This window comes from Oncorhynchus masou, chromosome 32 (assembly GCF_036934945.1).
Source record: "Oncorhynchus masou masou isolate Uvic2021 chromosome 32, UVic_Omas_1.1, whole genome shotgun sequence".
Lineage (NCBI taxonomy): Eukaryota > Metazoa > Chordata > Actinopteri > Salmoniformes > Salmonidae > Oncorhynchus > Oncorhynchus masou.
Genome location: NC_088243.1, coordinates 56,578,919 through 56,598,516, shown reverse-complemented (window position 1 = coordinate 56,598,516; position 19,598 = coordinate 56,578,919). Strand labels below are relative to the sequence as shown.

General features: G+C 45.6%; 1 protein-coding gene across 17 annotated transcripts in view; it reads left to right on the top strand.

The window, feature by feature from the left end:
• LOC135526268 (protocadherin gamma-C5-like) overlaps positions 1-18,454 on the top strand; it is a 184,504-nt gene extending 166,050 nt beyond the window's left edge. For 16 of the 17 annotated variants that reach the window (XM_064954497.1, XM_064954493.1, XM_064954492.1 and 13 more), the window contains exons 2-4: positions 5,414-5,472; positions 11,727-11,824; positions 15,654-18,454. In XM_064954497.1, the coding sequence (XP_064810569.1) occupies positions 5,414-5,472; positions 11,727-11,824; positions 15,654-15,946 (450 nt within the window). In that variant the 3' untranslated portion in view covers positions 15,947-18,454. The remainder of the gene's footprint in view (positions 1-5,413; positions 5,473-11,726; positions 11,825-15,653) is intronic. The other variant, XM_064954486.1, reaches the window with a different exon arrangement.
• Positions 18,455-19,598: the final 1,144 nt, after the last annotated feature.

The following is a 19,598-nucleotide window of genomic DNA, read 5'->3' as shown; positions in this document are numbered from 1 at the left end:
ACAAGCACTTGGCTCAAACTCGGCAGGCTCAGAGCCAGAGCGCGCTGCTTTAGACCAGTTCAGTTCAGTTCTCCAGCGAGCAAGGAGAGTACTGGAATGATACTTAATGGAAACCGCGTATTGTTTTTGAATTGTTTTGTTTTAAGCTTTCACCAAGCCATAGCCCTTTACCTTAACCACTTGGAGGGAATTCCCAAACTTAACCCTTTGAGTCGTTTCTGTTTGAACCCTGTAACCTTTCGGGGTTAACCCATTCATTCTGTGTGGTTACAGAGTTATCATCCAATTGCGGCAAATTCCCGAAATGAAACTATGAAATCAGGTTACATGGCGCGTGGTCACGTGCAACACCTAGATGTGGGAGCGTTTTGTAAATACTCTGTTCTCGCGGATGAAGAAGCAGCACACTCTGCCAATCGGCCCGCATGGCTCGGTGAACCCGTCCCGGAGTCATCTACAGGATCATATGGCGTGTGACTGTGACTCAGTGTGATCCAGTGTGTCAGTATAAATCTCACCAAAAGCCTTTCCCCTTGTTTTCGTCTCTCATTTTGTCTCCAGTCCTGGACTTATCCTCCTTGCGGGTCCTGCATTGTCGACTCTGTCTCTAGGATCCGTATAGCTTTCAGTATTAGGATTCATGATAATCTGTTCCCCCCCCCCCAGTGTCATCATCTGAATGGCTTAGGAGGACAATGGAACTGAAAAGCATTTATTGTGATAGCCGGGAGAATATTGTGTGGGAGTTGGTGTGTGGGGATGTGGGTTGGGAGACTGTTAGGACTTCCTCTTTCAGACAGAGCACCAGGTGCAGTCTAGCCGCAGTTCTGTCAATGCCAAGAGGTGTGGGTGTGAGCGTGTGTATTTTTGGTGTGTATGGGTGTGTGTTTGCGTTTGGAAACCGTAACTTCCTCACACGACACACAGCACCAGGTGGGGCCCGGCCTGTGTGAGAACCATGCCAGTGGAAGGTTTGTGTGTGAAGTGTGTGTGTGTTTTTCAGCGGGAAGAATCCTGCCGATGAATGTCCTCCCATCAGATTATGGCCAGTGCTCAAAGAGTTATTCTCTCATTCATCCACTGAACCAGATGTGCTTTCTTTTCCGGGTCGGACTCGGGACGCACACTGGGATGGAGCCCAGATGTTCATGTCCCAGCGATTAGCGCCTTTTTCCCTTGTGTGTGTCCAGAGCTTTCACTCTGTGATCGTCCTTCTTTATCAGATAAAGATCAGATATGGACTGAGATAAATCCTCAGTCCATACAATTCTCTGCCGTTGTCTGTACAAATAATACTGTTTTCACGTAAACTGAACAAAAATATAAAGGCGACATGTATACTGAGTTATTTAAAAAAATATTTTTTATTTAACTTTTATTTAACCAGGAAAAGCCCATTGAGTCCCAGAGTCTCTTTTTCAAGGGAGACCTGGCCAGGAAGGTCAGTATACATGACCAAGTAAATTAGTCAACTGTAATACATTAATTAGGCCCTAATCTATGGATTTCACATGACGAGGATGCAGATATGCATCTGTTGGTCACAGACACCATTTTCTTTTAAAGGTAGGGGCATGGATCAGGAAACCAGTCAGTATCTGGTGTGACCACCATTTGTCTCATGCAGCATGACACATCTCCTTCACATAGAGTTGATCAGGCTATTGATTGTGGCCAGTGGAACATTGTCCCACTCCTCTTCGATGGCTCTGCAAAGTTGCTGGTTATTGGTGAGAACTGGAACACGCTGTCATACATATCAATCCAGAGCATCCCAAACATGCTCAATGGGTGATATGTCTGGGGAATATGCTGGCCATGGAAGAACTGGGACATTTTCAGCTTCCAGGAATTGTGTACAGATCCTTGTGACATGGGGCAGTGCATTGTCATGCTGAAACATGAGGTGATGGCGGCAGATGAATGGCACGACAATGGGCCTCAGGATCTCGTCACAGTATCTCTGTGCATTCAAATTGCCAACGATAAAATGCAATGGTGTTCGTTGTCCGTAGTTTATGCCTGCTCATATCGTAACCCCACCGCCACCATGTTGACATCGGCAAACTGCTTGCCCAAACAACGCCATACACGTGGTCTGCGGTTGTGAGGCTGGTTGGACGTACTGCGAAATTCTCTAAAACAACATTGGAGGTGGCTTATGGTAGAGAAATTAACATTCAATTCTCTGGCAACAGCTTTGGTGGACATTCCTGCAGTCAGCATGCCAATTGCACGCTCCCTCAAAAGTTGAGACATTTGTGGCATTGTGCTGTGTGACCAAACTGCACATTTTAGAGTGGCCTTTGATTTTCCCCAGCACAAAGTGTAATGATCATGCTGTTTAATCATCTTCTTGATATGCCACATCGGTCAGGTGGATAGATTATCTTGGCAAAAGAGAAATGCTCACTAACAGGGATGTAAACAAATTTGTGCACAAAATCTGAGAGAAATACGCTTTTTGTGCGTATGGAACATTTTGGGAATCTGTCATTTCAGCTCATGAAACATGGGACCAACACTTTACATGTTGCGTGTATATTTCTGTTTAGTTTAGTAGTAGCTTAGGGACATGAACAGGTTGTAAGGCAGTAGGTTCTCTACCTATTAGTGTAACTCTGTCCAGTAATAGTGGTAACTGTGTTAGAAGCAGTCAGTCTGGTAAGTCTCTATGGATCAGAACAGGAGAACCATAATCCTTATCTGACCTCAGAGCAGACAGAGCTTCTCACTGAGGGCGTTCAGTGGGTTTTTCATTTACTCTGGTCACTTTCTGGTTTCTACCCTTAATAACTGACTCTGGATCATCTATCTGGAGCACTGCACTGATCCCTATCAGGAGTATTATGGGTGGATTTGTAAGGGCAGAATGTAAGAACACATTTACTTGAGAACTGTTGATGTTCTAACAGAAGGTTGTGCTCTTGTAACTTGGCCCTTTTCATGTGTGATCTGTGAACGCACCTCAGTAACAGTAAGAGTATAGGACATGCTTACTCAGATCTCATAGCGTTCCGGCGGCGGTGGAACGTCAGCCGAGCCGCGAGTCTGTTTCCTTTTATTCCCTACATGCCTGTGGCGGGACCTGACTTTGGGAATGACCTCTGGGAGTGAGACAGGTTTTTTTTAATTTGTGTTTTTTTTTATGTGGCTGCAGTGAGCGTCACACAGCTGGAATGCTGGGTCCCCTACTCGTTTTCAGATGAAAAATCACTTGTTCTCTTTTTCCACTTTACTGCCATGGTGACTGCCGCCACACCAGCAGAGCGAAAGGGGGAAATATACATCTGTCAGTCTGTCTCTCAGATTGAGACGAAATACCCACTGGACGAGCGGAGAAGATTAGATTACACATCCGCCCACCCGTTTCTTCCCTCCCAGTCATCATTCTCTAATTTAGAGGCCTATTCATAGTTCAAAGACCTGGGTGTTCCTGTTTTATTTACATTCTTGCAAATAATATGTAACCAGATAGCCAACCATTAAAGATGGCTGCCTCGAGTCCATCTGCTCGTCTGAATCCATCTACAGAATCCTTAACAGGATAGAATTTGCACAAAGAGCGAATGATGTGTATTATTGTGTTACATGCGATGAAATCAGAGAACCTGGAGTAGACAGAAATGTAAACCCGTAGTGGGTCATTTTGGCGCAGCTTGTAAATGACACGTTGGTGGTGAAGGTGTTATTGAAATTGGATAGCGTGTTTCTCGCTCTCTCCCCATACCCTCTTCTTCTCTCTCTTCCGCCCTCTCCCTCTCTGGTCTCTCTGTGGTAGAACACTTGTGTTAATAATGCAGGGGAGGCGGGAGGCGGACGGGCTAGTTTGTCTGGGGAGCCTCTCTCTTCTCTCCTGTTCTCTCCTCCATTGTCGATTAGGAGACAGAGTCTGGAACACAGCCAAGGGTCTATTCACCGCCTCACTGCCAAACCACAGAGGGAGGGAGAGAGAGGAAGGGAGAGGGGAAGGGAAAGAGAGGAGAGAGAGAGGGGATGGGACAAGAGGTAGAGACGGAAGTGAAATGGATGTGGGTTGGGACTTTAGGAATAAAGACAAGGGGGTCAGAGATAGGCTTTTATCTCTTCTAAAAAACAAATCTTTCCTCGCTGGTCAATTTCGCACACTGTATCTGTTCATATTAAAACAACAAACAGCTGCTATATTCAGCTGATGCTTATTTTCTATGACTGCTCTCTCCCATGTCTCTCTCTCTCTTCTCTCTTTCACTCTCCCCCTCTCTTTCTCTCTCTTCTCTCCCCCCCCCCCCTCTCTCTCTCTCTCACTCCCCCCCCTCTCTCTTCTTCTCCCCCCCTCTCTCTTTCTCTCCTTCTCTTTCCCCCTCTCTCTCTCTCTGGCTTCTGTTGAAAAACACAATCAGGTCTTTATGAGTGGGCTGTGAATTACACAGGCAGAGCGTGAGGAGTCCTTGGGGCACTCAGTCATGGCCCTGGGGATCTTAATGATTCTAGTATCATGTCAGAGTTCTTATCGCTGTGAATCAGCCAAGACCACATTTTAGACCAGCACTGTTTATGTATCACCTATTTGTATTGACCCTGGTGAATCAATGTTAGGGAGCTTACATTTACATTTAAGTCATTTAGCAGACGCTCTTATCCAGAGCGACTTACAAATTGGTGAATTCACCTTCTGACATCCAGCTTCTCATCAATGAAGCCCTCGTCTTGTCTGAATCTGATAAACAAAGACATTGAAAAAGCTTCAGTGGAGGCTTTCTGAAGTTAGATGCATCGTATTGAGGATAGACTCATCAACAAGGACAGATCTCTACTCCATATCTTGTGGAATCCCATACATTTAGTTGAGTTTTTGTTTTGTGCCTGTAATTGGGAGCGGAGTCCCTGTCCCTGTGTGTGTCCCTGTGTGTGTCCCTGTGTGTGTCCCTGTGTGTGTCCCTGTGTGTGTCCCTGTGTGTGTCCCTGTGTGTCCCTGTCCCTGTGTGTGTCCCTGTGTGTGTCCCTGTGTGTGTCCCTGTGTGTGTCTCTGTGCGCTTCACTGATGTTTTCTGCTCCATGGATTTCAGAACAAAATGGCCACCCATCCAGGCTGAGAGATGTATGCATTTTATTCAGCCCCCCGACCACAGGCGAAAAGACTACATGCCAGAGGAGGCTGGCCGGAGGAGCTATAGGAGGACAGGCTCATCGTAATGGAATGAAGTTAATGGAATGGAGTCAAACATTTGGTTTCCATATGTTTGATATCGTTACAGTGATTCCATCCCAGCCAATACAATGAGACAGTCCTCCTATAGCTCCTCCAGCCAGCCTCCTCTGGTACACACACACGGATGGACAGAGACAATACACACATAAGACAGGCAGTCCCGTGGTCCTGTTGGTGTGTAGAAACAGAGATTTGACGTTGTATTTTGTGTTCTCTTCACAGCAAAAGCCTCCGAACGCTGACTGGCGCTTCACACAAGGACAGAGACCTGGACCCAGTGGGTGAGTACATAGACTCTTCCACACACACACACACACACACACACACACACACACACACACACACACACACACACACACACACACACACACACACACACACACACACACACACACACACACACACACACACACACACACACACACACACACACACACACACACACACACACACGAGATGGAGAGACATAGATTGAGCGATGGCTAGGAAAGAGAGGGAGAGAGAGAGGGGATTAAGGAGACGCTGTGGGCCTGTGAGGCTCAGTCGGTAGAGCATATGGGCCAGCCATACATAAAATGGATGCACGCATGATTGTCAGCCATTTTGGATTATTTAGCATCTGCTGACTGGCATTGGGCTCCTGAGTGGCGGAGCTGTCTAAGGCGCTGCGCCACTCGGGAGTGCAAGAGGCAGTCACATCCAGCCGTGATTGGGAGTCCCATAATGCGGCGCACAATTGGGCCAGCAATCGTCCAGGCTTGGCCGGGGTAGACCGTCATTGTAAATAAGAATTTGTTCTTAACTGACTGGCCTAGTTAAATAAAGGTTAAATAATACAATTTTAAAAATACATTATATTAGGAAGCAGTAGCAACATACTTTGCTTATGGGCCCATTGTGCGCAGCGGAGGTGATATCAGCAACTGAGGCACAGAGACTTTGTGTAGATGAGAATCTGGAGCTCCTGAGATTCCATCTGAGCCCTGACTCCTCTGAGTGAACAGGCTGCTCTCTGCCTCACACACAAAATGGCCGCCATTCCTCTCCCTCCCTCTACTCTCACAGAGTCTGTGTGCCATCACTCAGTACTGCTGAGGAGAGTAGGGGAGCAGAGTGGGGGGGGGGAGAACATAAGTGCACTAACATATACACATTCTAGCTCATTGATCGCGTTTGTGTTTCCATCTGGGTGATAGCATCTGATTGATCACTTGTGATATACTGTTTGGACATCAGTGATTGGCTGTTTCATGGTGGTAAGAGGGGAAACTGCATCTACTGACATAAATCAGTTTGTGTGTGTGACTGTTTGCCTCCTCCATCGGTTATTTGGCCTACATTGTGTGCCAAACTGCTGATCACGTCGCAACAGTTTCCACAACATAACTTTTACACAACACATTCCATGAGTCAAGAACCATCTGAGTGGGTGCGGGGTGGGCTCTCCAGTCCTAGCTTGCTTCTCCTACCACTTGGGACACACACACACACACACACACACACACACACACACACACAGTTTTAACAAGGAACAAAAACATGAGAGCTTTCCATGTTGGAAGCCACTCAGGTTATGGGTACATTGGGAACGATCCATTTGGAAAACCTGACTTCTTCTTTGAAACATTATGTTGATGTCACAGGCTCAACACTTTCCACAGAAACGCGGAGCTCCGCTGAGTTGATGTTGCCTGATCTTTTCCTGGCCTGTAGATCCAGATGGAATAGTGTAACACTCCTCTTGTGTTTCCAGTCTCTACAACCACAATGGTGATCACATAAGATGGACGCCGAAGCGAGGCACAAGGTATCAACGTGTGTATTAGTATAGAGTGTGTGGTCACTTTATGGCCTCGACAACTTGTTCTGGATCGGGTTTTTTTTGAGGCACCCGTAAATAGGTCATGTTGAAACTGTTGTAAGGGACACTGATCTAAAACCAGTTGTTAAGGGCAGAGAGTAGCTACAGTGGTTCTTCCTGTAGGTAGGTAGAGCTCTGCAGCGCTGTGTGTAGATACCCCTGACCCTTTAGCTATAGCGCAGATTCACTAGCCTGTGCCGAGCCGGGCTATTGGTCTCTCTGTGAAAGTCAGACTTTGATGAGGACCTCCGATTGGTTCACTTCGGTGCAGTGGTGTTTAGTCTGTGCGCTGTGTGTATTTCGTGGTAGTTTTACTCAGCGTGGTGTGGCTGTGGAATCAAAGACTGGCGAATATTTGTCCTTTTTTTAGTTTGGTGTAAAATGTGTTTTATCCCAAGTAGAGAGTGTGCGTTGAGTTTGCTGTGTTTCCCAGACACAATGCCACTTGTAGATCTCCTATAGCACTATGTGGTCTTCTTCTCATATGCCTTTTCCAGGTGGCCAGAAAAGGAGGGCTTTGAAACAACTGTCCGATGAGAGATTGGACCCAGCTGGCTGAAAGGGCATTGAACAGGAACGTCTAAAGAAGGACTGGAATGCAGTGGACTTTATAGAAGGATTGGACAAGAGTTCCCATAGTTGAAGTGGACAGTAGAGTTTAGGAAGCGGTATGAAAGGCTTCCTCCTAGATAAGATGCCTGTTTCATGCATGGTTACAGATGCAGCTCTGACTGACCAGTTAGATTGATCCCTCTGGACATAACCAGTCATCATCACAGCCACAGGAAGAGATAGTCCTGAATGCAGGAAGTGATTATTCGGACCACAGGAAGTCATAGAGCAGGGAGATGCTAATTAGTGATAAACAAGGCATCCTCTTTGTCTCTCTAGTCCACAAAAGGAAACTAATCAAAATGGCGGTCCTGCTGGCTCCACTTACCACGCTTTAACCTGGTCTGGTTCTCCTTTGGGATGCTGGCACTGGTCAAGGACTCCTTCGCACTTTGGCACATAAGTAATACCCCCTTTAAAAAATGTGGCTGAACATTTTGGCAAGCTGGACCGCACCACTTCTTAAAAACAAAAATCTTGATCTCTCTCTCTCTCTCTCTCCAGCCTGGTTACTTTCCCAGTCCATAAGCCTTTGTCCAGTGGGTTTTTAATTGGTTCCAAGCAGAGACCAAAGGAAGGGCAGTCGCTTATTTTTTTTTTTTACTGCAGCCAATAACACACACCCACACACACACACACACACACATTATTTTTTACTGCTGCTCATAGAAGGCAGTAAGCTGGATGTCAGACACTCACGTCCTTTTAACCCCTCGCGTGCCATTCTGTTTCTTCTCTGGCTCTTCAAACGGGGGCACAGCCTTTACCCACAACCCCCTGGTGCTACTGCTTTAGGCCATCAAACAGCTACTGAAATGGTCCAATCACTGAGGGATTGATGTGGATCAAAACCATCAGTAGAAATGCCAGACCTATAAGTGTGTGTGTGTGTGTGTGTCTAAGAGGTATGGGAGTTGGTGAGTGTAATCAAGAGCAGGTCTACTCCTTTTCTTCCTCTGTATGCAAAATGAGACTTTAAACAAAACAACCCTTTGAAGATTTACGCTGCCCATATGGAAATGTTCAACGCTCCGTGTGTGTGTGTGTGTGTGTTGTTGTGTAGCCAGCTGTTCCCTTTTACTGTGGTGCCAGTATGTTTCATCACATTTACTACATTGTGTTGTGCTGGTGGCCATTGTTTAAATAGTGATCCAATGTGTTTCAGGCACTTTTATTTCCATTTCCAGCAGACATTTTGAGCAAAATGTTTCTAACATAAAATCACAGTATTGAATCACAATACATTTCGAATCGGCACCTACAGTACCAGTCAAACGTTTGGACACACACACTCCTTCCAGGGTTTCTCTTTATTTTGGCTATTTTCTACATTGTAGAATAATAGTGGATACATCGACACTATGAAATAACACATACAGTTAAAGTGGGAAGTTTACATACACCGTAGCCAAATACATTTAAACTCAGTTTTTCACAATTCCTGACATTTAATCCAAGTAAAAAATTACAGTTTAGATCACCACTTTATTTTAAGAATGTGAAATGTCAGAATAATAGTTGAGAGAATGATTTATTTCAGCATTTGTTTCTTTCATCACATTCCCAGTGAGTCAGAAGTTTACATAAACTCAATTAGTATTTGGTAGCATTACCTTTAAAATTGTTTAACTTGGGTCAAACGTTTTGGGTAGCCTTCCACAAGCTTCCCACAATAAGTTGGGTGAATTGTGGCCCATCCCTCCTGACAGAGCTGGTGTAACTGAGTCAGGTTTGTAAGCCTCCTTGCTCGCAAACACTTTCAGTTCTGCCCACAAATGTTCTATGGGATTGAGGTCAGGGCTTTGTGATGCCCACTCCAATATCTTTACCTTAGGCCATTTAGCCATAACATTGGAAGTATGCTTGGGGTCATTGTCCATTTGGAAGACCCATTTCCAAAAAGTATACCAAGCTTTAACTTCCTGACTGATGTCTTGAGATGTTGCTTCAATATATCCACATAATTCCCCTTCCTCATGATGCCATCTATTTTGTGAAGTGCACCAGTCCCACCTGCAGCAAAGCACCCCCACAACATGATGCTGCCACCCCCGTGCTACATGGTTGGGATGGTGTTCTTCGGTTTGCAAGCCTCCCCCTTTTTCCTCCAAACATAACGATGGTCATTATGGCCAAACAGTTCTATTTTTGTTTCATCAGACCAGAGGACATTTCTCCAAAGAGTATGATCTTTGTCCCCATGTGCAGTTGCAAACAGTAAACAATTGTTGGAAAAATTACATTTGTCATGCATAAAGTAGATGTCCTAACCTACTTGCCAAAACTATAGTTTTTTAACAAGACATTTGTAGAGGGGTTGAAAAAACAAGTTTTAATGACTCCAACCTAAGTGTATGTAAACTTCCGACTTCAACTGTATGGAATCGCGTAGTAACCAAAAAAGTGTTAAACAAATCAAAATACATTTTATATTTGATATTCTTCAAGGTAGCCACCCTTTGCCTTGATGATAGTTTTGCACACGCTTGGCATTCTCTCAACTAGCTTCATGAGGTAGAATGTATTTCAATTAACAGGCGTGCCTTGTTAAATGTTCATTTAAGGAATTTCTTTCATTCTTAATGTGTATGAGCCAATGAGTTGTGCTGTGACATGGTAGGGGTGGTATACAGAAGATAGCCCTATTTGGTAAAAGACCAAGTCCATATTATAGCACGAACAGCTGGAATATGCAAAGAGAAACAACAGTCCATCATTACTTTAAGACATGAAGAGCACTCAATCCGGAAAATTTCAAGGACTTTGAACATTTCTTCAAGTGCAGTCGCAAAAACCATCAAATGCTTTGATGAAACTGGCTCTCATGAGGACCGCCACAGGAAAGGAAGGCCCAGAGTTACCTCTGTTGCAGAGAAGTTCATTAGATTTACCAGCCTCAGAAATTGCAGCCCAAATAAATGCTTCACAGAGTTCAAGCAACAGACACATCTCAACATAAACTGTCCAGAGGAGACTGCGTGAATCAGGCCTTCATGGTCGAATTGCTGCACAGAAACCACTACTAAAGGACACCAATAATAAGAATAGACTTGATTGGGCCAAGGAAACACGAACAATGTACATTAAACCGGTGGAGTCCAAATGTGCGATTTTTGGTTCCAACTGCCGTGTCTTTGTGAAAAGCAGAGTAGGTGAACGGATGATCTCTGCATGTGTGATTCCCACCGTGAAGCATGGAGGAGGAGGTGTGATGGTGCTTTGCTGGTGACACTGCTCGTAATGTATTTAGAATTCAAGGCACACATGGCTACCACAGCATTCTGCAGGATACACCATCCCATCTGGTTTGCACTTAGTGGGACAATCATTTGTTTTTCAACAGGACAATGACCCTAAACACACCTCCAGGCTGTGTAAGGGCTATTTGACCAAGAAGGAGAGTGATGGAGTACTGCATCAGATAACCTGGCCTCCACAATCACCCGACCTCAACCCAATTGAGATGGTTTGGGATGAATTGGACAGCAGAGTAAAAGAAAAGCAGCCAACAAGTGCTCAGCATATGTGGGAACTCATTCAAGACTGTTGGAAAAGCATTCCTCATGAAGCTGGTTGAGAGAATTGCAAGAGTGTGCAAAGCTGTTATCAAGGCAAAGGGTGGTTACTTTGAAGAATCTAAAATATATTTAGTTTTATTTAACACTTTTTTTGGTTACTGCATTATTCCATATGATTCATTTCATAGTGTTGATGTCTTCACTATTCTACTACAATGTAGAAAATAGTAAAAATGTTTAAAAAAAACTTGAATGAGTAGGTGTGTCCAAACTTTTGAGTGGTCCTGTAGGTATCCGCATAATATTTTATCGTGAGGTCCCCTGGACCGTGTGTGTGTGTGTACACGCCATCTTCGTTTCTCTGCGTTGCCTGCGGGCTGTGTCTGCTAATCATCAGACCCTGTATCAAAGACCACCAACCGTCACACTAGGGACCAGCAACACACAATAACACAAGCAGTACAGTTCTAAAATGGCCGCTGGTTGTTGACGTATGTGTCCTCTCTCTCTCTCTCTCTCTCTCTCCCTCTCTCCCTCCCTCCAGGGCTGGAGGTCCCCCTGAGATGGCCATGGGAACAGGACCCTGGCCCAACCCCCCCACTGAGGCCGAGCAGCTCCAAGCCCTGATGGCTGCAGCCAACGGTGAGTCCAACACTTCTCCATTCATCTCTCTGTTTTTCTATCACTTGTTCCCATCCTCTACCACTCTCTCAAGCCCTCTTTTTTTATGGTCTACCTGCAGACCCATATCACACTCTATCCCTTTCTTTTCGTCATCACCACATGCCTCTGACATTCAATAATTTCCTCTCGCTCTCTCTCGCTCTCTGTGGTGTTGTATAATGGGGGGACAGGGGAAGGTAGGGAGGGGTCAGGGTTTGTTCCTGTTTGGTTAGAGGGCATGAAGCCAGACTCATTGATAAAGCCCTCTCTATCCTCATTGATGTTTCTATGGCCCATTGTACTCACTCACTCTCACACACACACACACACACACACACACACACACACACACACACACACACACACACACACACACACACACACACACACACACACACACACACACACACAAACTACAGAAACCTGTTTAATGCAATAATATTACAGTCCTGAGTGTTTGCACTGTATACAGTTCCCACACCTGCCAACATATATTGGCAAACAGAACGCAGCACACAGTGTTAGCACACACACATGACACAGACACACACAGTGTTAGCACACACACATGACACAGACACACACAGTGTTAGCACACACACATGACACAGACACACACAGTGTTAGCACACACACACGACACAGACACACACAGTGTTAGCACACACACATGACACAGACACACGCAGTGTTAGCACACACACATGACACAGACACACACAGTGTTAGCACACACACATGCCACAGACACACACAGTGTTAGCACACACACATGCCACAGACACACACAGTGTTAGCAAACACACATGACACAGACACACACAGTGTTAGCACACACACGTGACACAGACACACACACAGTGCTAGCACACACACACACAGTGTTAGCACACACACACACACAACACAGAGCAAGTGACTCATTCTTGGGCTGTTGCTGCAGATTACCTTCTCATCGCTCTAGCACAGAAACACAGCAGGTTGGCCTTGAGAGCAAGGCCCACCAACACACACACACACACACACACACACACACACACACACACACACACAGAGCAAGTGACTCATTCTTGGGCTGTTGCTGCAGATTACCTTCTCATCGCTCTAGCACAGAAACACATCAGGTTGGCCTTGAGAGCAAGGCCCACCAACACACACACACACACACACACACACACACACACACACATACACACACACACACACAGAGCAAGTGACTCATTCTTGGGCTGTTGCTGCAGATTACCTTCTCATCGCTCTAGCACAGAAACACATCAGGTTGGCCTTGAGAGCACAGACCACACAGACTCCTGTCATTTTTTCCATTGTTATTATTATCATTGACACATCAAATGACATCTATTTTTATTTGTCACATGCTTCCTAACACAACAGGTGTAGACTAGCAGTGGAATGTTTAATTCCGGGTCATTTTCCAACAATGCAGAGATTAACTTAATGAGAGAAAAAATAACAATAGAAAAATATGGACACAAGGAATAAATACACAGTGAATAACTATAATGAATAACAATAACATGGCTATATCCAGGGAGTACCAGTACCGAGTCCATGTGCAGTGGTACGAGGTAATTAAGTAGCAGTCTTTTTAGCAGTCTTATGGCTTTGGGGGTAGAAGCTGTTCAGGGTCCTGTTGGTTCCAGACTTGGTACACTGGTACCGCTTGCCATGCTGTAGCCGAGAGAACGGTCTGTGGCTTGGGGTGGCTGAAGTCTTTGACAACTTCTTGGGCCTTCCCCTGACACCACCTGGTATAAAGGTCCTGGATGGCAGGGAGCTAGGCCCCAGTGATGTAGTGGGCTGTACTCACCACCCTCGGTGGCGCCTCTTGCGGTCGGATACCTTGCAATTGCTGTACCAGGCGGTGATGCAGCCAGTCCAAATGAACTTCTTGAGGATCTGAGGGCGCATGCTAATTATTTTCTGTCTCGTAAGGGGGAAAAGACATTTTGTTCCCTCTTCACAACTGTGGACCATGTTAATTCCTTAGTGATGTTGACACCGAGGAACTTGAAGCTCTTGACCCGCTCCACTATCGCCCCGTCAATGTGGATGAGGCGTGCTCGCTCCTCCATTTCCTGTGGTCCACAAACAGCTCCTTTGTCTTGCTGATATTGAGGAAGAAATTGACACTGCCAGGTCCACACTGCCAGTCACTAACCTCCTCCCTATTGGCTGCCTCATCATCATTGGTTATCAGTCCTACCACGTCTTGTAATCAGCAAACTTGATGAAGGTGTTGGAGTCGTGCGTGTCCATGCAGTCCTGGGCGAACTGGGAGTACAGCAGGGGACTAAGCACGCACCCCTGAAGTGCGGCCCACTTGTTGATGGTCAGCGTGGAGGATGTGTTGTTGCCTACCCTCACCGACCGAGGGCGGTCCGTTAGTAGGTCCAGGATCCAGTTGCAGAGGGAGGTGTCCAGTCCCAGGGTCCTGAGCTTAGTGATGAGAGGGCACTATGGTGTTGAACGCTGAGCTGTAGTCCATGAATAGCAATCTCACATAGGTGTTCCTCTTGTCCAGGTGGGGGAGGGCAGTGTGGAGTCCAATAGAGATTGTGGCATCTGTGGATCTGTTTTGTCGGTATGTCAATCGGAGTGGGTGCAGAGTGTCTGGGATGATGCTGTTGATGTGAGCCATGACCAGCCTTTCAAAGCATTTCATGGCTATAGATGTGAGTGCTGCGGGGGGTGAGTGCTAAAGATTTGAGTGCTACCTTCTCCCTCAGACACACACACACTCCCCCCTCTGAGACGCTGCTCACACACACACACACACACATACACCGGACATGAGCCTGAGGTTTCCATTCGGAGACTGATAGAACATTCCGTCTCTGGCTGGATGATGTCTATTGGTCATCACAATGAGGTAGAGGAAACACTCCCTCAGACAGAGCCGGAGCAGACGAGTCACGATGACAACTGGAAACAGAGGGATCAGAATGTTATTCAAGGCAGCTAGATGTTTATGCAGTAGTGCCATCAGTGCCTGCTGTTCCTTGACACTACCAAACAGCGGTTGCACAACCAGGATAGCACAGGCAGTTAAAAAGCAGAAACAATGTTGTGGAAGAAGCTATTGTCCCAGATTTTTTTCCTCTGAAGTCTAATTATACTAGCTTGAGTGTGTGTGAGCTTGTGTGTGTGTGTGTGTTCACACGTGTGTGTGTGTGTGTGTGTGTGTGTGTGTGTGTGTGTGTGTGTGAGTGAGCTTGTGTGTGTATAAGCATTTGATGTGTATGTGTGTTTACGGCTGCCTGTGCCGTGTGTTGCAGAGCCAAAGAGCAGGGAATAGCGGAGGGGACGTGTGTGTCTCTGTAGCTCTGCAATGCAGGGGCTGGGAGAGAATTACGAGCTCGAAGCTACGTCACCCGCACACAGCCAGAGCACACATAATGGAAAAACACACACACACACATTCAGCAATGAACACAGATGCACACCATAAATGCAAAATGTTCTCCACCTCGACAAAATGTCAGCACACATTCACCATTTTGTAACACCAGTCTCTCTCTCTGCCTTTCTCTTTTTCTTTCTCACTCACACTCTTGCAGTCTCTCTCAACTCTCTTATTTTCAGTCCAATTAGCTTTACATAAGCATGCCAACAGTTTTACCAGAGCAATGAGTGCTGTAGCATATATACAAGTCATAATGGATATGTAACAAGCCGGGAGCATCAATATATACTGCAAGTCATCACTGCAATGTCAGAACACCTTATTCATATGTTCCATCTCCCCCTCCTCTCCTCCTCCCCGCTCTGCCCCTCTTTCCCCCAGAAGTGAGCGAGGCGACCGCAACCCTGGGGCCGGGCACCATGGGACTAAGCACCCGTTACAGCCCCCAGTTCACCCTGCAGCATGTGCCCGACTACCGCCAGAACGTCTACATCCCTGGCAGCACCGCCACCTTGACCTCCAACCCCCAGCAGCAGCAGCAGCAGCAGCAGATGGCAGCCCAACATCAGGCCCTGCAGGCCCAGCCCTCTGAGGCCGCCCCTCAGCCTGAACCCCCCAAGGCTGCCCAGACCCCCACCTCCAAGAAGAAGTCCACCAAGAAGGAGAAGAAGTAGGATGGGTGGAGGATGGATAGATATGGAAAATTCGATTAGAAAAGAGAAAACCGACCCGATGAGGACTGAAACCCCCCCCCCACCCCACCCCCTGCGTCTCCTCTCAATGCGTTTACCCTAACCAGGGTCTGGATTCTATTGGTCACGCTCATATGATAACACGAAATATGGAGATGTTTGCGAATGTTTGTCTTTGGGCTCTTGAACCTGGAATGCGTTGAAGGTTTAAGAGCGAACAGCGTTGACATTTTGTTTTTGTTTTCTTTCTGAAAGCTATCTAGAAACAGTTGTTTTTTTTTGTTCTAAAAAAACAAAACATGTATTAACAGTATTTGCAGATACGGAAGACTGGGGGTTCAGGGGGGATTGTGTTTTGGTTAAATCAATACATTTGGATGCACTTCAGACACAACAGATTGAGTGTAAACAACTTTGCTCAGATAACAAGGATTTGCCCAGTGATGTATTCACAGGTGGATATTTGAACGATGTTCCATAAAATGTTTCATGTTGGATTATAATTATAATTCCTTATTTTCCTGAGACTGAAAGTAGATCCTTGTTTGACTATAGTAGATTGCCATGATAAGATTCCTATATAGGATCAGCCTTATAGGGTCCTACACCACAGCTCATTGGGACACGGGAATGGGCATTCCATTGTACTGGTACAGTAGTATTCCGATCTGCATGTCCCTATGTGTTCAAACCACAGACCTTCCAGAAGATTCAACTATGCATTGAATTAGTGTTGCAAACGAGGACGACCACCTTAAAAAAAAATACAGGTCGACAAATGCCCTCGTAGCGTTTACCTGATGTGGTATCTAAAAACTATAAATATTATTTTGTAAGCGTAGTTAAATGGTAAGATTTGAATCTTTCACTGTTTTTATGACCTGAGCATGAACCCTATTAGAAAACTAGCACCGAGGAGGAGGGGCATGTTATAGTACCATCAGCCCTATTTTCTGGCTTGTTGGCATGGTAGGCGCTGCCCCCCTTTTAAAACTACCCAGATGGGTATAGAGACCCTCCTGCTGTCCACCCATGCACCTCTATCCCCTCCTCAACCAGATGATGTGCCCTCCCCTCACTGGCTGTCCCACTTTGAGAGCCAGGCCATAGAGATGCACTGTTCATACTATAAAGATGAGACGTAGGGTAAAAATAACTTTGAAGTAGAGATCTTTCACGGCGTGCTTAGGAGTTAGACACTTCTTAGGCCGCTAGGGTCTAGATTGAGTGTTCATCCCTTGCTACGTACCCTGAAGTGCTGATGACTATATTTCTTGACGTGGGAAGTGTTTTTTGATGACTCAGTATAAGATAAGGATGAAGTCTTTTCTTTGTCGCCAGTCCATCCGTCTGTCCGGCAACTAGCTGGACACTACTGCATGAAGAGGCAGCTTGCAGGCTGGGTTCAAGGGGGAGTGGAGAGGGGTGGGCTGAGTGGTACGACGTCTGGGTTTGTACAATTAGATTGACGGGGAGGGGGGTGCAATGACCTTGGCTCTACTCACTGAATGTACACAGGCCCCACTGTTGACCCTCCCTCCGAGTCCACCCCGAAACGCGTCCTCTAATGCACTGACCCAGGTTAGAGGTCAACAGAGCCAAGCACATCCCTCCATGTCACAGAGGAGATACCACTTCAGAAGCAGGGAGGAGGGACAGAGTTAGCTCTTGGCTGTATCTATCCCCTCAGTGTAAATGCATTCTGGCAACGCTAACCTCAGACTCTCCCCTTGCTTCCATCCCTCCACCCCCTGGTCCTGTGAAGGCTCTTCCCCTCTGTAAATAAACACTAGTCCTGTCGATGGTATGAGCCAATTGTTTGTATAGTACGGACCACATCCAGAATTTTCAAACTAAAAGTCCTCTCTCCTCAAGGCGTGGCTTACTGGAATGTGTTGTATTTGTTTTTCAAGAAAAATAAGAAAACCACAATGGGGAAGAAAAAAAAAGATCTCTGAAATGTTCTTCAACAGTTTGTGTTGCAATGTAGTAACTAAGCACCATGAAGGCCAACTAACTAACTCTTCAGTGTAAATATAAAGAAAGTTGCTAATAACTTTAGACGATAAGTAAACAGAGTGACACACACGTAGACTAGTTAACTTGTGATATGTGTTGCGCATATTATTGTGTTCATTTTCTCTCTCTCTATTTTACTACCCTGTAAAAGAACAGAAACAAAAAAAATATATTGGAAAAAATGTTTCTATCCTTCTGTAACTTTTTTTTCTGTGCTTTATCTTGTGGATTTGCGCAAGAATGCCTCTCTGTCCATATGAGCAAATTATTATAAATATTATGTGTGTGTGTACGTCCGTCCGCTGCTGAATTAATCCTCTCTCGTGCTGTAATATCTTTCTTATGAAATGCTTAGACCTCCTACGCTCCTCCCGGTGTTTAGTCTCTTCATTTTTATGCTAATATTTATATTGCTGTTTTATTTTCTCTTGAACACTGACATTTCAAATAAAAGGCTCTGAAATCATTAAACGCTCACCTTCCGTCTTTTCTAAACATCCATCTTGGTTTGTACGGTAACTAAAATACAATCACTTTATTTTTCCCAAGGGAACTTAAAGATGGGGTCTTTTGTTGTGTATAGAATCACAATACAAAAAGTCAACACAATTCACAGTGCAGAACGATACAGTATTCAAGACAACCACAAAGTCCCTATGAATATAATTGGGTTCCTTGAGTGGTGCAGCAGCCTAAGGCACTGCATCTCAGTGCTAGAGATGTCACGACAGACCCTGGTTTGAGCCCGGGCTGTATCACAACCAACCGTGATCAGGAGTCCCATAGGACGGCACACAATTGGCCCAGTGTCATCCGGGTTAGGGGAGGGTTTAGCCGGGGTAGGCCGTCACTGTAAACATGAATTTCCAGATCTTAAATTGTAGCATAATCACGTATCATGACTATAGATGGGCCTAGCCAAGAAATTACAGTACATTATCAAATAAGTAAGAATTCCAGTCTTTTGTTTGCTAGGGGTTTTAAGTGGCAGTAGTTCTGCATGGGTTCACTGAGGGGTTGTAGTGTTGCTTCGTTTTAACTGAGGCCCACATCCACCAAGCTTCATCAGCACCACGCTCTCCCACAATCCTCTGCTCCCAGCAGACTCCGCTCCCTCCCACGCCCGTTTGAAGTATCTTCTGCGGTGTGAATACGGAGGGAAATGGGATGAGGGGAGGGTGAAAGAGACGAGGTTTCCTCAGCAGAACTGCGCTATTCTCCTACAGCCTTCCAAGTGCATGTGGACACACATTATGCAATACATATCTGTAGACTCATTTGGGGATTTAAATGAATCACATTCCATACGTATGTAGGGCAATCTATGGAACTATCCAGAACAGTATACAGAAATGTGTGGGGAGAAGGTAAAATGTTGAGCTTTTAGGTACATTAGCCCAGTGCTATATAACCACTACACTTTTACACTAGGCTACACAATTCTACATAATTGTTGAACTACTTTAGTATCACAGTGATATAATTTAGCAATAAGGCACGAGGGGGTGGGGTATATGGACAATATACCACAGCTAAAGGCTGTTCTTAGATACAGCCCGTAGCCCTGTCCTTGAGCTGTTCTTGTCTATTGATGTTCTGTATTATGTTTCATGTT